General features: G+C 44.3%; 1 protein-coding gene across 1 annotated transcript in view; it reads left to right on the plus strand.

Annotated features, from left to right (window-relative positions):
* The window catches only part of FAM178B (family with sequence similarity 178 member B), a 1611694-nt gene that overhangs the window by 1213932 nt on the left and 377288 nt on the right, over window positions 1-20474 (plus strand). The window contains exon 11 of the mRNA XM_069620260.1: window positions 9778-9865. Coding sequence (XP_069476361.1) covers window positions 9778-9865 — 88 coding nt within the window. The remainder of the gene's footprint in view (window positions 1-9777; window positions 9866-20474) is intronic.

Consider the following 20474-nt stretch of genomic DNA (forward strand, 5'->3'; position numbering starts at 1 on the left):
AATGCTTTTGCCTTTTGAGTTCTAACATTTATACCCTTCAGCCTTCTTGTGGACCCTGCACAACAGCCAACTTTAGAACCTATAATTCCTAATAAACCTACCCACTACCCATCCCCAACTACCACATAAAAAAATGTTGCGTCAGGAATCTGCATATTCCATGGTGCAGGTCTTAAACCAAATCATGTAAGGTTACAAGGTTACCTTTCCACTAATCGCACCCTTATGAACATAATACAAACATAGTACCCCAAAAACTGCCATGAGCACAAGTTGCAAACCTCTGTAGTCTGGAAATTAAGGGTTCAGGTATTTTTCATTGCAACTCTGAGTGACATTTCCAGTGTCACCATCTTAATGTTACATATGTCTATTCCCATGCCCTTGTCTGTATAAATGACAGCTCATATGGAAACTGGGTGCCCCACCTTCACCAACTAAGAACGCTGTATTTGGGTGATGACACATCACGTTAATCATGTATGGTTATGGATTCTTCCATATTCTCTAGAGGGTCGAATCTATAATAATTCTCATCTAGAGGCTTGTTTCATTAATTCCGGATTTTCTTGGGTTTTTCCTTTCTATCGTATGTTCTCAGACCCCTGATTCTCATAATCTACTGATTCTTGTTCATGACCCCATTCGTGTTTTGAGTTGATTATCTTCTTTTAGATCTGTTTTTGATGCCTTCAGATTATTTTCTTCATCAGGGATTAATAGGTGTTCCACATCTTTCATGTATTTTATGACCCACTTTCTCCCTTCCAATGAAAAGAGAAGCACTGTGGAGAAGGACCATCAATATAGCATTTTCCTTTCTCTGAGCCATTCGGTCATTGAACAAAATGCTTTCCGTTTCGCCAGGGTGGACGGAGCAAAATCCTGGAACAGCTTGATTTTTGCATCATAGAATGTCTGGTGATATCCTAGCAACTTCCATTACAGTAAGCTTAACTGCAAAGAAATGTATTCTAGTTCGCATATCTGGTACAAATCCCAGGTTGTTTGTCAAATGGAGCAGACTCTCTGTTCTGTCCAGCCGCAGTATTGCATCATCAGGAAGTTTGCGTAGGAATCTGAACAGGTTTTGGACATAATTATGGATCTATTTGTCGGATATTTGGTTCAGTATCCCACACATATGCATATTGTTTCTTCTAGATTTTCCAAATCTTCCTGTTTTTCTTGTAAGCTTGCACAGTGTGCTTCCAGTGCTTTGATGCAGTCAGACCATTCCACCTTTTCAAATGCCTGTTCACAGGTCGACGTGTGCGCCTCTTCTATGCGGTTGTCAGGTTCTTCCTTGCATTTCTCGAGGGCTGTCATCTTTTGAGATAACTTGGCAATGCGGCTGTATTTATCTTTTGTAATAACGACTACCAGATTCTTTAGGTCCGTTTTGTGGCTGTTAAACTGGATCCCTCAGTGGAACATTCCTCTCTGTGAGCCATCAGCATTGTCATCTTTGTCCTCTTCGGCTTCTCCTGCAGCTGAAGCAACGTGGAAATGCCAGTGTTGGCTTGTTTCGCCATGATGGAGGCTATTTATGTGTCAGGGCGGTACCTGCAAGATTCCATGCATTGGGGTTCTGGTCATACATAGCTGTTAAGCCTCATGCTTGCTCCCATAAACGTGTGCACTAATATGTTAATGTGAGCTCTATCAGCCTGCTCCTACACTGTTGTTGCTGTGAGCCCGTTTTACACCTTAGGGCATATAGAGCTGACGCTGCGCCTCACCTTGGCATTGTTTGACGCCCACAGTGCTCTTGAGTACTTAATGGGTTACTGTGTGTTATGGTGAATCATCGTTGCTTTCTGCTATGTGACTGCAGCATACTGTATGAAGCAGGATTTGACGATATCTCCCACCTTTGTACTGCAGCAGCATTTCGATGGGCTTATGAGCGAAGAGGAAACTCCACTCAGTCTCTCTCTATCTCCGAGGGCTGATGATCAGCTTAACAAGGCAAATTCACGTGCGCACCTCAGGTTTTAGTCACCATTGTGTAGTACCTGTTCTGTGGGACTCTGCTTCAGGTGCTTGTGATGCCTTGGCTCCGAAGTTTTCAAATTTACAACAAAAATGCTCTTAGTCTTGAAACAGGTGCATCGAACTGCAGCTTTACTCGGTCCAGAGGCACTAAGGGCGACATCTTTCCCAATGCCTCATCTGGCCTCCCCCTGTCTCTGTGGGTAGTCTTAAATCCAACCTGTGTACACCCCTAGTGGGATAACAGATTATTTGTTTAGTGCACGGTTCCCATCTCACTAATAATCTTGCTCTCCCCTTTTCTCTAGTTTCCTTGCTCCTATTTGCCTCGCCTGTTCCCTCTAGTGCTGTATGGGCTTTGCATGTCCCTTTACTTCAGCGTTCCGGTTTCAGATCCTGTCCCTGATCCCTAAGTTTCCTTTCAGAGAAAGAATCATGGGTATCACAGAGGGCATGGTCTGCGCCTAGGCGCTCGAAGCAGAGTGTCTACTCCACGCAGAGCAGGGCCTGTGTATCCATGGTGGAAAAGCACTGGCAGTAGGTCATAAAGGAGGCCTGAAAAAGAAAACAATTAGGGTAGGCGTTGCTGTAGCCCTGGGTCTTTTGGTTGTATTCCGGAATAGAAGATCAGGGGCTGCAACCAAAAGGCTAGCTAGCCCTGAGTTCCAACAGGCCCGACATTAGCATATCCCCAGATCGTTTCCAGACATAGCAACAGCCCTGTATCCCAGCTGCCACAAAGTCCTGACTGTGCAGAGAAAAGGACCGGCGGTTGGAGCGTGAATCAGGGAGTTCTCCTGGCTGGGGAGTGTCAGCATTGGCACATTTTCTCGACTGCTTTTAGTTTGCAAAATGACTGCTGATGAGAATCAGTCTCTGGTCCTGTTCCCTTCCTGGGACATCATCTATCCCGTTAGTACACAGGAAAGGGCGGAATCTATGCACGGATAAAATGTAAAGATGTTTCCCTGCATCCCTGCTCTACTTCTCCATCAGAGGGAAGACCGAAGGTGCCTTTGCCTAAAGGTTACTCTGCCTATCCGTGTTACCTCTCCAACAGAGGACCACTTTCGCCATTGTCCTAATTGAATTTCTCGAGGCAGCCTGTTAGATCCAAGAGGAATCAGGCATGGCTGTGCCTGCCACAAGTATAATCAGTTAGTAGGACCTCCCCTAGAGGTCTGGATACACAGCAAAGGTTAAGGCACATCTCAGTCCGAGAAAGAAAGGGCCTATACCCTGGAACCGTGTGTCTCTGCAACTAGATCTTGTCCCAAAGTCTCAGATAGCGTTCTGTTCATTAATAAAGTCAATCACTAACTAATCATTAACTAGATAGTCCCCAAAGATCTAGACGTAATTCAAAATGAAATTTGTGATTAAGTCAGCGGTCAGCAGAGATCTTTGCTTAAAAATAAACTGAATATTAATGAGCAATGTGTGTTCTTTATTTTCGTGAGTCCATGTTTGGTCATTAAAATGTGTACATATGTGTATAGATATGTGTAAGTTAATCCATTCATGCTCCCTCATTAAAGGCCCATCCTCCTAGATCGAGAGGGGCAACACCCTCGTCTCGGGAGCAAAAACAGCGATGAGCAGCATGGTTTTGATGCCCAGTCGTGCGCTTAGAGGCTGGAGTCTGGCCTGAAGTGTGTTATGAATAAACGTTTTTTTAAGCACTGTTATACCACCCTAGGCACTAATCTATGATCTACCTAAACGCCGGAGTAGATTGGGTAAAGAAGCATGTAACACCACTTTCTAGTTAAACTACACCAGGGTAACACAAGATGGCATCCTGTTCTAAATTGGCCACTTTCGGTATCCGCATATCCACAGTTCCCCATGAGGTTTCACCGAAGTGCATCTCACTCCCTAGCCCGCCCTTAAAGATATGAACTCAAACAGAAGTGGCCCACCCTATCACCTTCCTCTAATGGTATAAATTGAGTGCATCCACCATCTAACAAGCCTCCACAGGTATCAAGAAGTGGGTACCAAATGCTCTTATCTATAAAAACAGAACACGCCTATTCTCTCACGGGCCCCTAACGATAGTATGCAGCCTTGCGCCATCTCAGTGTGCTCATGTGACAGATCCTGTCACCACATACTCACCGATTTTACAGCATTTCCCCTGGACTGCTCTTGCTCCCCTTGCTGCCTGTAGTGTTATGGGGACCGGCCATTGGCATCAAGCCGGCCCCCTGTGGGTGCTATGGGACACCAGCACCACAGAGGCCCAGTGCCTCAGAGGGTTGCCAGGGACACCCGGTCTTAGATGGGGGCAGGACGGACCTTGCCCAGCACATGCAGACCCTGGCCACCTTGCTGGCAAGAGGGCCCCATGGCAACACAGCCTGACGGCCCGTGCTCACACGGTGTGGGCCTGCAGGCCTAAATGAGAGACAGACTCAGGCATTCCTCTTTGGAAGTCTGCAGCCATTCTGTTGCACGTGCCTGCAGAGGCTCCTTTTATTAGCTTGGGCCATGCCCATCTTAAAAGGACAATACACATGGGTGGGACACATCACATTAAAAGGGCAGCACACGTGGGAAGGTCAGAGCACAACAAGTAGGGGCTTTGAGAATTGCCACCCAGAGTGCCCAGATGGTACCGCAGCGTAAGCCACACTGGGACCTCCCCTGCTGCAATGCAAAGCCACTGCAGCTGTACGCCATCCCGATGCGATCATGTTACGGACCACGTGACTTTTTTCCACCCTGCTTATTCATCTCTCTAGGGCGTCCTTCCCTGGGCATCCTCAATAAAGGTTGACCCATCTAAGGGCGTTAAACCTTCTCTATGTTCCCCTCTTTGTGTCTGGAGTGGTCATACCTGTCAATCTCATTTCTATAATAATATCTGCATTTCCACTCCATCCATGTCATATCCTCTAACGTAACCATCTTTTCTGACTCTTTAACGGCCTCTCTCATGGCCATACATTTATTCACACCTTTTTTCTCCTGAACTTTTTCTTTACATTTTACAATTTTTTCCGTCTAGCACTCCCTTTGCTGATGACATTTTCTATCCTTGTCCATCATTCAGTTAGGTCTACCTCCCGCTCTTCCGCTTTCAATTGTAACCCAGAAAGTGACATCATTTGGGGGTAAACAGGGGTAGTAATTGGTACCCCTGGCTCCCCCTCTGCTACCCCTTGACCTGTCCTTGCTACCCCAGGGCCACTGGACAAAGAGGCAGTGCCAAGAGCAGATGTCTGTGTTGCGCATGAAAAAGGTGGTTGTAAATGCAGCTGCACGTGCCACAGCTTTTTTCACCTGGACAGGGATGCAGGAAAATAAATGAAGCAGCCATCACTAACAGGTTGGCAGTCCATTAGTGAAGAATGCATGAACGGTTGGGTTCAGAGGCGGGGCTGTCTGTGCAGCTCAAACCCAGTACAGGAAAGTATGGGGGCTAGGTCTAGCTAGTTGGAAATGGGTAAGAGCAGTCTGCAGTACTCAGTGACAGCAGAGCATGAATGCAAATCTCATCAGTGTTTCTCGTTGTCTGCTTTGTACATACAGTGAGCCACTGGGTCTGTGGTGAGAGGGTTGTGCCCCTGTGGCTTCTGCCACCAATCCTGCCTGGGCACTGTGTGACCTCAACCAGATGTGCCAGACCTGCATCACAGGCACACTGTAGATAGACGCAAGGTGAGATAATTAATTTACATGAAGTTGCCCTCCGCGTTTGAAGTAAACCATCTATTTCTTCCACAAGCAAATAGAATATATATTTCAAATGATAGCTCAGGGGTAACACACTTGCTTTGGGAACAAGAGGATGCAGTGCAGCATGGGTTCAGTTCCTGTTCCAGTGCTTAGAAGCTGGAGGAGGCTGACATTAAGAGAGATGTAAAGGACCAAAGAAAATTGTAAAAATCAGCATTTTCTAGAGGTGATGTCATGGACCTGCTGCTGCTGCTGCTGCTGTTTACATTTTACAATAAAAAAACCTGCAATTACTGTGACCTGCAACACTTCTTTCCCCTCTATCTCCCATGTAACAAAAAATGGCGGGTTATTTACCAGATAAGCAAAACAGAAAGGTGATGGCTGGAAGGTTTCAAATCATTCATAACCACTGGCACAGTTATGGGCAACCCTCCAGACCATTGTTTTTCTGGTTGGACTTGTGTTGGTCAGTTGCTGTTTCCGGTCTGTGGCCATACACTTGACAGGCACTGGATGGCTGTGCTTTGGGGTTTAGGCCTCTCTGAGATTCTCTGTCTGTTTACAGTTTAGCCCGAGTGATGTACAATAGTCCAAGTTATTGTGTTGGACATCTGCGTACATTCAGTTATTTGGTAATATGGGCATATACACACTGATATTAACACTACATATGGTGACCCATTCTTTTATGAAATGTATACGTAACCATATTTTTCTTAGTGTACTGAGGAACAATGCTATGTGATGCCACCTCGTGTTTAGTCAAGGGGTGAAAGGTTGTGTGCCATTACTTCCTCTGGTGGCACTTGGGGGTGGGGTCAAATGACATCACTCCCTGTGATGTCATCAGAGGTCAAGGGCCGTGTGATGTCACTTCTGCTACCCCTGGCATTTTGGTGAAACGACGTCCCAGAACCCAGCTAACCTCATTTATCCTTGTTCAGCTTTCTCCTCTCTTCCTTTTGTTTCTATTGGAATATGAAACAGTTGTTCTATCTGTAATATGTCCCACTCAACTCTTGAACTCTTTTTCCAACTCAATCTGCATTTTCTCTGTATTAGTGAAACCTGAATCACTTCCTCCAACACATCTGTTCCTTCCTCTCTTTACTTTTCTGATAATACATTCTCTCATTCACCCCATCAACATAGTACAGGTGCTGGTGTTGGAGATAATTCTGTTTGAATTCTGGCTCCTCCACCACAGTTGCCACATTTGTTTTCTTTCTATGGATATCGCTTGTCTTGCTTTCTAAGGCCCTCCCTCTCTCTTTTTCTCATCCTCTATAGACTTCCTTAACTTCTGTGAGAACCTGGATTCTGTTCTCTCTGCACTTCTACCTATTTCTTTTTCCTTTCTTCTTCCTGTGGACTTTAATCTTCAACTCGCCTCCACTCATTCTTCCTTTCTTCTTCTTGACACTTCTCATCTTGGCCAAATCCCTTCCCCTCCCACTCACATCTCTGGATCGTCTCTTGATCTCATCTTCTCATCCTTCACGCTTGATACTTCTGTCACCCCATACTCTCTTTATTGATCGGACCACTTTCTTCTTTCTTTTTCCCCAGTTTTTTCACCTACCCTATTTCCTACTCCTTCACCAGCTACATTTCACCTGTGCGACTTGCAATCTTTTTTATTCCTCTTCCTTTCTTTCTTCACTCACCTTATTCCCACTTTCCATTGATACATTTGCTTTTCTTTTTTGATGATCGAGCTGTTTCTACCCTTCACACTAATCTTCTTTACACTCTTGGTTCTCTGTTTCCCTCTAGACCATTTCTCCTTTCCTGAAGACCCCGCCAACCTTGGCTTTCTTCCTTTCTTCTCACTCTGAGGTCTTCCATTCACAAAGGTGAGCATCGCTTGATCGATCTTGCTGGTTTCTTTTCTCTTCATTCTTTCCATGAACCTCTACAATGCAGCTTGTTCTGCTCTGTCACACTCTATCATCCTCGACAACTTGTCAAATTCCATAATAATATTTTTGCCCGCATCCGTCTGGATGATGAGAAATAATGTTACTTCCCCCTTTCCCATTTACTGACTTTGCTGATTATTTAATTTCTAAAGTCTCCACTTTACATTCCTCATACCTCTCTCCCCTTCCCCACTTATCCCCTTCTTCCTCTTCCCATGCTTCTCTATCATCTTGCTTTCTTCTCACTGTCTCTGATAGGGCTACTTTCTTATCTCATGCAAATCCTATTGACTCGCTACTCAATCCCATACCTTCTTCTCTGATACCGAAGATTTACCCCAATGTATCCCTTATCTCACCTGCCTCTTCAATCTCCCTCTTTCTTCAGCTCATTTAAAGTTCTATTTAAAACATGCAATAGTCATTCAAATATTGAAAAGAAAACATCATTGGACCCTACTTTAACTGTTATTTTATTTCCCATTTCACTTCTACCTTTTCTCTCCAAATTGCCTAAGTTTCTTCCTACTTCAAGTCTCACCCTTTACTTCCATCCGTGCAGTATGGCTTCCGCCTGTCTCACACCACTGATACTGCTCTTCCTCATGTCTTCCACTATCTACTTTCAGCACATCACAACAAAAACTCCTGCATTCTTATTCTATTTGACTTATCTGCAGCTTTCAACATGGTAAATCACTCTACGTTTCTTTCATCTCTTACTTCTCATGGTCTTTCTGGCTCTGTATTCCACTGGTTTCATTATTATCTTTATGGACATGTTTTTTCTTTCTCCTCGGCTGGTCAAACACCCACCCCTCTCCCTTCCAGTATGATGTTCCCCAGGGTCCTGTACATGCCCCCCTTCTCATTTCTCTGTACAGTATTCTTCTCTTGGGTCTTATGTCCTCTTTCAATCCCTCATGCCATTTCTATGCGGATGACTCTCTGCTTTCTTTTCTTTTTCCTCCTTCTCTGAAACTTTTTACTGTAATGTCTCTGCTCGCCTCTAGTCTGGATGCATTTTCTCCACCTCAACCCCATCAAAACTAAAGTGCTCATTTTTCATACTTATTTATTTCTCCCTCTTCTCTTCCTACTGGCCTATCCTTTCTCCCTGCTTCCTTTAATTCTCTTCAACTGCTCACAGTCTGGATGGTAACTTCAATTGTTCTCGCTCTTTTTCCATGCACATCTTTACACTGTTCGTTTTTTACTTTTTTTTCTTTACAGTGTTTGCCGTGCTCAAGCCTTTCTTTCCTTTCATGCCACTAAACATCTAATTATCTCTTTAATCTTTTCTAATCTTGATTACTGTTTGGCCATCCGGTTTGTCTCACTCCTCTGCATTCAAACTATAACTCAGCCATTCGTCTTATGTTCTCTTTACTATATCTTTCTTCAATTCTTTTCTCTCTTCCCTCCTTTTCTTTTCTATCCTTTGACTCTCAACTTTTTCATTTTCTTTGTATACATTATCAGTGAATCAGCGGCCCTGCTCAATCCTATCTCTCCTCTCTTCTTACTTTATATTCTACTTCTCGCCCCTTCCCTCTCAATCTCTTCATCTTCTATCTTTTCCTAAGATTCCCTGTGCTTCATCTCGCTTATGCTCATTCTCTCTTCTAACCCCCAAATCTTGGAACTCTCTTCCCTTATCTATTCACTCTTCTACTCCCTTACATAATTTCTGTACACGGTTGAAAAGTCATCTGCTCTCTGCTCTAATAATTAATTATCTGCCTGATGCTCCAACTCTGGTTATTTTTAACCATCTGTCAATTACATTTTTTTGTACCATTTTTATTAACGCCTGTTCAAGACTTTGGCAAAAGTGCTCTATAAATATCAATACATACAAAAACTAAAAATCTTAAACTCATATTCTTGCAAAAGCCCATTGGTAAAACAAAAGAGGTTTCCCCAATCTAAACTCTCACATGTTTTATCAAGTGGGATTTCAAATTCTTAAAGGCACCTACATGGGACATTTCTCAAACGCTCTTACAACCATCAACAAGGGTGTATTTGGTGACAAAAGAGCACTTTGCTGTTATTCGGGGGTCTGGGGCATGATGTGTATTACATTGGGAAATCTGGAGGAGTTACAATAGGGTTTTTCACAGTTCACTCTCCATTTATCTCTCCTCCCTCCTTCACCTGTACTTCCTAGGCAGCTACAGAGACACCTGAGCCTCGTAGTCATTGCTAAAGTCCTGGGAAAGACTCGACAGGCGCATTTATGCAAGGATGACGAGCAGGTGAGTATGATCAGGGACATGTATGTTTAAGAACTGACAAATGATCACTAAAAGGCCATTATTTGCAGGGACGGGTCAGTGAATATGCACAGGTGAGTGTGAAAACAGACTTTGAGCTATTTCTTTTGTAAACGATTTGATATTTGAAGACATTACGTTCATTTTCCCTGGGCTAATATTACGTGACTGGGAATCATTTTGCATGCTAGAAGCCGGGGCCCATTTAGGTGGGGAACCTGCTCTTTGTTTATCCCCATGAACATTTTCTGTCTTACAACATTTTCATTTGGTATCACATTAATGTTATAGTATATCATTGTTTGTATTCCCCTCTTTTATTTCCAACATCTCTCTCGTTGTGATGACCAAAGATGTGGGGCAGCCTACATACATTTTGCAACCTTGTAATGGATATTTCCACAGACAGCTTCACTTCCTGAGCCTGATCCCGTTAACCTGCAAGTGACAAGGAGTTGCAGGGCAGGTGGGACAAATATATATTTCCTGAGGGTGTCTGTGCATTGGTGCCTGTGCATTTGCACAGGCCCATAGCGCAGACATTTTTACCCTGAAACCTGGCCTCCCCTCTCAGCCTCTCTTATTCTAAAAGCCTTCAGGTCTAGGCAGTGGTTCTGGGGAGAGGAAGCAGTCTCTATGGAAATAGAATAAGGACCTTCTCTTCCCCCAACAGAGTGACATGTCGCAGCCATTTTATCCTCGCATCCAAATGCTGAGGCTGTGTGAATGTGTGTATATGATTCATGGTTACAAACACTTTAATGACTTTAATGTTATGGTGAGTGTTGTGAAAAATGAAACAAATACCAAGACCAGTGTGCATTATGTATTTAGTAATTCGAGCATACAACTCTTTCATCATAGACATATTTGTCAATAATAAAGTTCTGTGTTCATTACATTCCCAAAATGCTCTTTGATTTCTTACAAAGCAGATAGGAACCCTCAGTGTTGCTTTTACTTCTCTTCCCCGTTCATATAGTGGTCTTTCAAAAGAGCAAAATGTGAGTGTACCAGACTCTTTATCATGGAATGATAACCTTTCAGAGAATAATGTATATGGTTAGTCTAGGTTTTGATAATGTGCTTTGCTGAATAAGACAAGCATAATGTAATCATTAGAACTACTATTAGTATGTACTGGTATTGAACATTAGAAACTAACATTTTAGAGGCCACCAGGGGGCACGGGTAAGATGGTCTCTTCTGGATGAAGCGCCGTCTTGCTTTCCCTTCGCAGTCATGTTTAAGGGTGAATGCAGTGCCCCTGCACTGTGATTTCGGTGGCGGAACTCCTCCTAAATTTTCTGTCGCTGTAGAGGTGTTGTTGAAGTGTGGTGAGAGTGCTGCTGTGCCACGTATTCTGATGGCTTTTGGTACGGGCAGAGGCCAAAGAACCCACACGCTTCAGAGACGGTTTTGAGGAGGAACCAGTGCCCGGACCGCCATCTTGGAGGTGAGGGAGTGTAAGTGATTTAAACCCGGCACTCCAGTCAATGCCTAGCGTGCCTAGCGTGTGATGCACAGCTGAGGCCCTTAATTATTTATTTATGTCTATAAGTTATTTTATTTCTGAATGATGCAGCCTTATATCACGCCCCTCTCTTTGAACCCCCCCCCCGCCCCCCGGTCACACTGAACCAGGAAGCAGGCTGTTTTGCAAAGTTAAAAATACTTATTTTATGCATTTGCACAATATATATATCACACCATTTTAATGGTTATACAATGATCACCAATGGGGTGATGTCACAATAAATCTCTTTAATCACACGGAGTAATGATAGGAAAAATAATGCAGCATAGAATAATACTTTGTGTGGGTTCAATCAAAATGCAATGTGATCACTCTTTCTCCCTGCACACTGCTCCATCCCAGGCTGTCAGAAGATGTGGTGAGGCCCGGGGCAAAACATTTGGTGAGGCCCCCTTACAATTGTGTGCACTCAGCCAGCAGCGGCATCTCTGCAGACAGGAGACTCGAGAAATCTCCTTTTGAGTTTGTGTGCAGGATCCCAAATATGGTTTATTAATACAACTCCAAATCAACTACAGCAAAGTTAGATTTCTCTACTGAAGAAAGCTTTATGCCGGACTACCTTTTGTATCATATGCATAAAAATATATAGGATGGCATGAGCTCTCCACTCTTCCACCTCCAACTCTCTGAGGGTCAGTGACTTTTCCAAGCAAGAGTTGAGGGCAGATCTCTTTCTTCGGCTGGGACCTACCTCTGAAAACAGCCTCCCTGCCTCTCTGAAAATTGAGCAGAACCATCTCTGGTTCCGGAGGCAACTCAAGACCTGTCACTTTGCTTCTGCCTTCTCTCTTCCTTTCCCTTGCTGATCACCTTCCAGATCCATGCACTGGTCACCTGGTCAAGCTCTGAATTCGGGCCCAGGTCCCTGCCTGTCCAGCTGCAATCCTGCACTGCCTTTTGACTCCCCTGCACTTGTGGTCTGTATTTGTAACCCTACAGTCCCTCTCTTGCACGTTGGCTGCACTTATGAGTACCCACACTTGCCACCTGTTGGCTGCACTCTTGTTTCTCCTTTCCTCCTGCACTTATGCATCCTACCCCACCCTCGGCACTTCTCCCCTCCCTCCTTCCCTGCTCTTGCGTGATCTGAATGACACAATGCCTAGTAAGATCTGTGTTTTGTCCTCTCTTTTGTTTCCCCCTCCTTGCCTTGTCACACCTAGAAACACGTGTGTACAGGCACGTTATAAATGCTATATCATATCATTAAGGAGCACACTGCCCCTTTGTGCGCATTAAAACACACATCATACACAGTGACAAATGATGTACAGTGGAGGCCGGTACATTTCTGAACTTCAGAGGCTTAAAAGTTTGTGCCAATTAGGCAGGATCAACATAGCACAGTGAGGGAGCCCAAACCAAACAAGAGTTGCTTGAGGGGGGGGTTCTCACTCCCAAGAAAATGTTTGAAACATTGGGATAAATTATGCATCTTACAGCACTTTCTTAGCAAAATTGGGTAGAAATCCATACAATTTGCAATTGGTTTTGTATGGAAGCACATGGAAAATCCCAATAGTTGCAAATCACAAACCGTGCACAGGAACATTTTTCAATACATTTCATGCCGCCTTTCCACGCAAGATATGCTAGTATGAAAATATATTCATGCTGGTTGATCTCATGCATGTCCATGTAGGCTGCATCAATATATGCCATTGTTACCATTTACAGACTCCCAGCCAGTAAAAATGCCATGCCACAGAATGTATATCTAGGCTGACTATGTACCATGAGTGTTATTACTGGCTAGATTGGCCTATCAAGGGTAAAGAAAAAAGAGCATTGGCAATGCTAACAGTTTGGGCATTCGTGTAGGCATGGGAAAGGCACTTCTGTATTGGTATTAGCTGGCCATTAATAGTGCCGGTGCAAATGGTTTGAGTACCTGAGCAGCTAATAGCAGTGCCTGGAAAATGCCTAATACTTATACACAAGCCAAAACTGTTGGCTTTGTCAATGCTTGTTTTTAACAGGACTTCAGCGAAAGACATGCAGTGTGTTTTTAAATCGAGTGGCCAAAGGCAGACCTGATTAAGAAATTTTTATTACACCAGTTCCAATGAAGTCATGAACTCTAAAAAGACTCCTTTGAGAAAACACTTGCAGGCACATTGAGGGCAAAGTTTGATGGCAAGGCGTGTTTAAAGCTAGCTCAAAGAGTTCCAGTGAGGAGGTATTTTGGGTGGGGAGGGCAGGAACTGGATGAGAATTGCCATAGGGATTAGCAGGGCCATGAGAAGTCAATGGGTGGACAAATAACTAAACATCATCTACAAGTCCCTCCTCATATTGCATTTCTTCCTTTCTGTACTCAATGCTATAATTGGGACGGATCTTTCCAGACCCAGGATCTGGCAAATAATTACTCACCAGTCTGTGAAATCTGTGCACTATATGTTTATTTTAGAATGCACTGGTGTGTTCCTGCTTTAAACTATGTTGGGCAGGGATTTAAACTGTGGCCGCTAGGTTCCAAAGTGAGACACTTCCCCACAAGACCACTTGAGAGTCTGAGCGGGAGCCCTGTGAAATCCCTTGTCAATGTTGCACTGTACTGAAAATATTGATGTGCATTTTGTAGGTTTAAAAGGGGTGCAGATTTTGAACTTTGCTAACGATAAATCCTCAGAGTGGAAGAGGCAAATGTTCATGGGGTGACTAAAATACCTGCCGTACACCCTCCTAATCCTCCCGTCGCTGGGTCTGGCCTCTTTCACTGCGGTAGGAGGGATGTCCTATAAAAAAAAGTCTACTTCCACCACTGTCTGTTTGCTAAAGCGATAGTTTTGGCTTATTGGTGGCACACCTAATAACCCAAACAAAAAGAATGCCATGCAGTGGCGCAACACCATTGAGCAGATCGGGCCCTGGCTCCTTCCTGAAATGTTGTGCTTTGTTGACTCGACCTGGCTCCATGGGCGGCGCCAGCCCCTGGCCACTTTGAGGCAGAAGGCCTCTATCGATGTGTCGCCAGCCCGTAGCACTCGTTAAGGAGCAGCATCCGCATCAAACATGCAGAGCATCAAAAACCTATCCATGCAATATCAACAGACTCACTTTGATAAAGCCAGTCTTAACTTCTGGTCTCAGCTTTTAGATGGCCCACCTCTCCAGAGATTAGCATAGCACTATGAAAGTAAACAGCCTCTGAATTGGGGTGAATGTTACAACTAGTGGCCAAAGGGAAGGTGAAAAATGTTTCAGCTTCCTAGCTGGGCTCAGGGAATTCATAGGGAAATGGGAGCAGGGCTGGCTAAAGATGTGTAAGGGCTGGTGGGGTCTCATTTCTTTTTGATGTTTCTGGCACCCATTACTGATTGGAACAATGGTCAAAGGCACCTGTGGAGTGCTTAAATCAATAATGAAGTCAAAATAATGCAGCAAGGAGGTTCAAAGCTGCAGATGATCAGTAGGTTTCTGTGTCATAAGACTGCCAACATGGGGGCAGCTACTTGGGGGCCGATTTCAACTGTAAAAGGTGAAAGGCCCAGATGCCATCCCTCAGGGGGGAGACCAAAAGTGCAATGGGTTTATTGGCCCCACTCACTATCCGCTTTCAAAATTGTTATCCAGTCCCTGCCAGACTGACTGACAGAGCCGTAGGCAGACGGAACAGGACACGAATGTTAAACAGTGCCTAGGCTTCGCTGTTAACAAAGGCCCTGCAATTACTAACATAAAACATTTCACTGTTAGCACCTGCATTCATATGCATACATTTTTAGGTAATTGAAATTGTGATGTGGGGTTAGCACTTGCATGCCAGGGTAGTGTTTAGAAGGGAAGTGGTGGCATGAGACATCTCATTCTCACAGCAGTCCCTAAGTGTGACGTTTCAGAAATGAAGGCGAGAGGTAGCTGCTTGTGACATTGAAGCTTCAGCAGAAAAGTCTCATTCAAATGTGAAAAGATGTTAGATGCCCACACACAAGTAAGTTTGCTCCTCCCTCACAACCTCTGAAGTTAGAGCCTCTCCCACCATTTGCAGTGTTAGTCCCCACCCCCATCTTCCCACCTCCCCATGACATTTTAGCCTAGGTGCACCTCTGATGCCAACCCACCCCCAGGGCTGGTCATTGGGCCGGCTCTCGCCGGATCCGAGATCCGTCACCAGATGTGTTGCCGGATCTCAGGATGCGGCCAGAGTCAGCCGCCCCAAATCCCTGCTCTGTGCTGGGAGAAGGGAAAATAATGCCCGGAGCAAACTGTAACTTCCTCTGGTGACCCCATGTAGGAGGTCACAAGAGGAAGTTACAGTCCTCAGCCACGACCTGGTTTATGTATTTATTTATACAATGTTTGTCAGATACATGGACCCAGATTATTTATTTATTTATGCAAAGTTTGTCGGATACCTGTATCCGACAAACATTGCATAAATAAATAAATATACAGGTATCCGACACACATTACATAAATAAATACCCCTATTAAAACGATCACACATGATGCAGCTACCCAACTGCTTTCAGTGGGGAGCTGCAAGAGTTGTGCCAGGTGGGATTCAAGTAAAAGAAAATGCTGCTTAATGCGTACAGAAATCACCCTGTTTGAATAGTACCCAAGGCGTTTTTTTTAAAAAATAAAATGGGAAGCAAATTGTGCATTTTAAAGAATATTTACTCAGCAACAGTTGTAAAAACTATTATCCGCATAGTGAAGTAACTCATCACCAGTGACATGGAAGTGGTTTAAAATGAAGTTGATATATAGTTTGGAAAAGAAGCAACATGAAAGAAATTGGGGCTGTTTTAAACTATTATTTTTGACATTTCCTCTGATGAGAGGCCAACTGCCACCTCCGCCCCCTTAACCCCGCTTCCTTGTCAACTGCCACCCCGGAGAAGCCACATCAAACTGCAAAGCTTTCCGTCAAGATACTGAGAGCCGGAAGAAAGAGAATAATGGACTGTACGGCGAGGATGCTGGTGAGTACAAGCCGAACATGAGACGGAGAACAGGAGAAGATTCCTGGTCTGTAAGAATTCTGCAGATGTTCCCAAACAGTACAGAAGGTAATGGGGAACCTGGAAGAAATGGGAGGCCAAAAGGGACTCATTATATGCTCCAAGAAACTGATCCCAGTACAAGTGACAAAAGCTTGGACTTGAACTGCCTGAATGAAGAAATTAGAAGAATAAACGTATCTGAGAGGGAGGGCAATAGAATTGGAATACCAGGAGAAACTTTTCTCAGTAGAAGTGAGAAAGGCGTGGAAGCCAAGTTGATAAAATTGAACTGCCTTAATGTGAGAAAGAGAATAATAGACGTACCTAAGAGGCAGACCAATAGAATAGGAATACCAGGAGAAAATTGTCTCAGTAGAAGTGAGAAAGGCTTGGAAGCCAAGTTGATAAACTTGAACTATCTTAATGAAACTAAGAGAATAATAGACATCCCTGAGAAGGAGATCAATAAAATGGGGATACACTACCCTGGGAGGAGAGGAAAGTTAACCCAGGTCAATAGTCAGAGAATGAAATATAACAAAGAAAGAATACGATGAACTGATGGCCAAAGAAGCCTCTAGGATAAATAAACCACAAGAGAGACTAGGCCATGAACCAGTGAACTATAAATGTCAAGGAAACAAGAATCATACAGGAAACGTTACTTTGCCTGCTCATGCAAAGCCCACTTAGTTTGAACCAAGGATTCAACAAGAGTCAAGGAAAGCCATTTCTAAAGAGGAAACTTAAGTCTCATGAGTGAGCTACACAGCCTTTTAAGAAATGTCATGAAAGACTATTTAAAAATTGCACATTAACAAGAAGCCTAAAGACTAAGAAGAGAAGTGCGTGAAGCACACATTAGGAGAAGTGAGTAATTCCCCTGACGTTTGTTTGTTAAGTTAGTGGTAGGGTCAGTTAGCATTAGCTTTTGGACAGTGGACATGATACTTTTGGACATTCACAGATGAGTGACGAGCACCTCAGTTATTCAAATAGGTAGTAGCCCATAGTGATAGGGATAGTTACAACTTCCTATTATTTTTTAATAAATCCACATTGCAGATGTCTTCCGAGAGTCTGCGTCCTTCTTCTTGATCTGCCACAGGAGGTGCATCTTTGTGCTGTTCCGTGGTCGGACCAAGATTTGGTTCATATAAAGATAGGGATGCGCAATGGAAGGACTATTGGAGGTAGGTGAATTTGCAATGATTTTAAGTTAAAGGATAAGGAAGTGGAAGCAGAGTTGATGCTGAAAATTAAGGAATATTTGGTGTACAATGAGAGTAGGATGTCACCCTGCCTATTCTTTGGGAAGGGTTTAAGGCTACTATTAGCGGAGTGTTCATAGGAATTGGGCCATACCGGGAACGAGAAAGGAAGCAAACGGAACTCGCTTTTAGAGCTAAAATTGAGAAAATGTAACCTAGGGGTCAGGGTAGAGGTTCCATGAACAAAGTTGTTTCTCAAAATATCAGGATCTGTAAGACTGAATTGAAGGCTCTCTTAGTTGATGAAACAGATTGGAAGCTGAAATTCTTGAAAGGTACCATGAAAGGGTGTAGACTGCTGATAGAACCCTGGCATGGAGATGAAGGGTACAGCATGTGTCTAGGATGGTGAGTTAAAAATTATGCAGATCAATAGGGGCAAGATTTTCGGAAATTCTATGAGATGTGTATAGGTCAAAATGGGGTGGAGATGATCAGCAGATTGTCTTGGCCATAGTCCCTGGTCTCCGGGCCCCATCACAGTGTTCTTGCAGGGCCCCAAGGGCCCCGTCCTGCCCCTCAAGACTCTCCTGGAGTCAGTCCTGGCGCCTTTGGCGCCAGGCTCATATGGCAGATGGAGCTTCCAATGGGAATGGAACAACATGTCTGCCCCCACATGGTTCAGTTCAGAACTGAACCATGCGGTCTAGCATCTAGGGTGTGGTCAGCCCTGAAGGCACCTGGGATACCTGTAGACTATTTAAGCCAAGCCCGAGCTGCAGCACACGCTTCGTGTTGCTCTGCACTCGCAGCGTGACGTTCACCGTGATCTGTCCTCAGCATTGCAGGCCTGCACCTGCAAAGGAGAAGAGAAGAAGAACTCCATTAACCATCCTTACCTACTTGGCAATCCAACTCCTCGATCGCTCCAGTTTCACCTCAGAAGCTCATCCTCGCTTGAAAGCAGCATCCTGGAGGAGGAAAGAAAAGGACAACATTAGTAAGCGTTAGCCTTCCTCACTCAAGCATCAATCGGAAGCGTGCTTACCTAGTGAAATACTCTGTTGGTACTCTACGGCTGTCCGGGCATCTTCCACTCAACATTCTGCATCTTCCCGGCCGTTCTTCATCCAGGAACATCATGGTGGCCTGCAAAAGAAGAACAATACAGGTTAGCCAAATAGCAAAAGCGCACATAGCGCAGCGCTTCGCGCATTCACTTACCATCTCGAGCACAGCCCTCTCCATCAGCTCGACGTCTTCATCATCCATTCTGCACCTATGAGAGAAGGAGGACATTGACCATGGCAATTACAATTACGGAAACACTATTTAAGAACTATAGACTTACCTCAAGAGCGGAGTCGCAGCAGGTCTGGACTCTCGGGCCCACGCCAGTGAAGTAACTTGGCAGCAAGGCACCCATTCACGACGCACCCCTGCGCAAGAACTGCAGGATGGAGAGGACATCTTATCGAAACACAAGGTGAGGAAAACTCTAAGGGGTCGCTTGGGTCCACACGGGAGGCCGGCCCCAAGAGAAAGACTGTGGGTTAAACCAAAACTCCTGTCCTCCAGACTAGATCCACGGCAGAACGAGAACCCGGTGGAGGCAAATCCAGGTCAGAAGCAGTCCAACCAAGTCGGTTGGCATTCCTGTGGATACCAGGTGAGCGTTACAAGATTAGTTCCTTGATCTTCCTAGATTACCCCTGGAGACCTATGGCAATTAAGAGTATGAAAAGTGGAAACACTCCAGGTGATGGCAGTTTTACTGTCCAATTTTATTTAATCTTTTGCTCTCTTCTTGCTCCGGTGCTGACGGGAATGTTTAATAGCGTTTACTGGGGGATGCCCTGCTGAGATCAATGATGGGTGCAATCATTGCAGTAATCCAGAAAATAGGGTAAAGATTCTGCATGTTGTTCTGCCTATAGGTGTATTTCCCTCCTTAATACAGATGTAAACATTTTTGCTAAGTTTCTGGGTTCTAAAATAGATGCTGTTCTCCCATCCCTCATCCATAGTGATCAGGTGGATTTTGTACGGGGGGCATCAGGGTTCGAATAATGTGAGGAAGCCTTTGAACTTCATATACTTAGCTCAACGGGTGCATCATGATGTATCCCTGCTTTCTCTGGATTCAGAGAAAGCGTTCAACAGGGTTGAAGGAAAGTTTATGGAAGCCATGTTGGGGAGATATGGTTTTGGTGATAATTGTAGAAGATAGGTAACCTTCCTTTATGATGATCCCACTCATAGGGTAATGGTGAATAGACAACTGTCAGAGTCTTTTTGATGGTCTAGAGGTACTAGACAGGGTTGCCCCTTGTCCCCTCTATTGTATGCTTAGTGATAGAAACCTCGACGGTAGCCATTAGGATGAACCCTAATGTTAAATGTATTGAGTGTGGGGCTGTGGAGTATAAACTTTCCTTATTTGCAGACGATACCCTGGACTATTTAAAAGACTCTAAGGAATCGTTCAAGGAATTGATGGTGATTAATGTGGCATGTAGGAAAATAGCAGTTTTTAAAATAAATCTGGTGAATTCATGTATTATGCCATTGATTGCTGGGAATGGGGTAGGCAGAGAAGGGGAGGAACGATGTGGTATCACTATTGAAAATCGGGCAATGAGGTACCTTGGGATTATGATCCCTACAGATCTTGCAGCTCTTTATGACCTCAATTATGTTCCAATTTTTAAAGTAATGAAGGGGGATTTGGAAAGGTTGTCAAAGGTGACCCTCTCCTGGCTAGGACGAATGACGGTGGTTGAATATTTTACAGAGGCTTCTCTTTCTGGTAACAATGCTTCCTATGCTGTTATCTGACCATTTTTTTAGGGAACTCATCCTTTGGGTCTATAGGTTTGTATGGC

Source organism: Ambystoma mexicanum, chromosome 10 (genome assembly GCF_040938575.1).
Source record: "Ambystoma mexicanum isolate Mex_15411 chromosome 10, UKY_AmexF1_1, whole genome shotgun sequence".
In the NCBI taxonomy this organism is placed as follows: Eukaryota; Metazoa; Chordata; class Amphibia; order Caudata; family Ambystomatidae; genus Ambystoma; species Ambystoma mexicanum.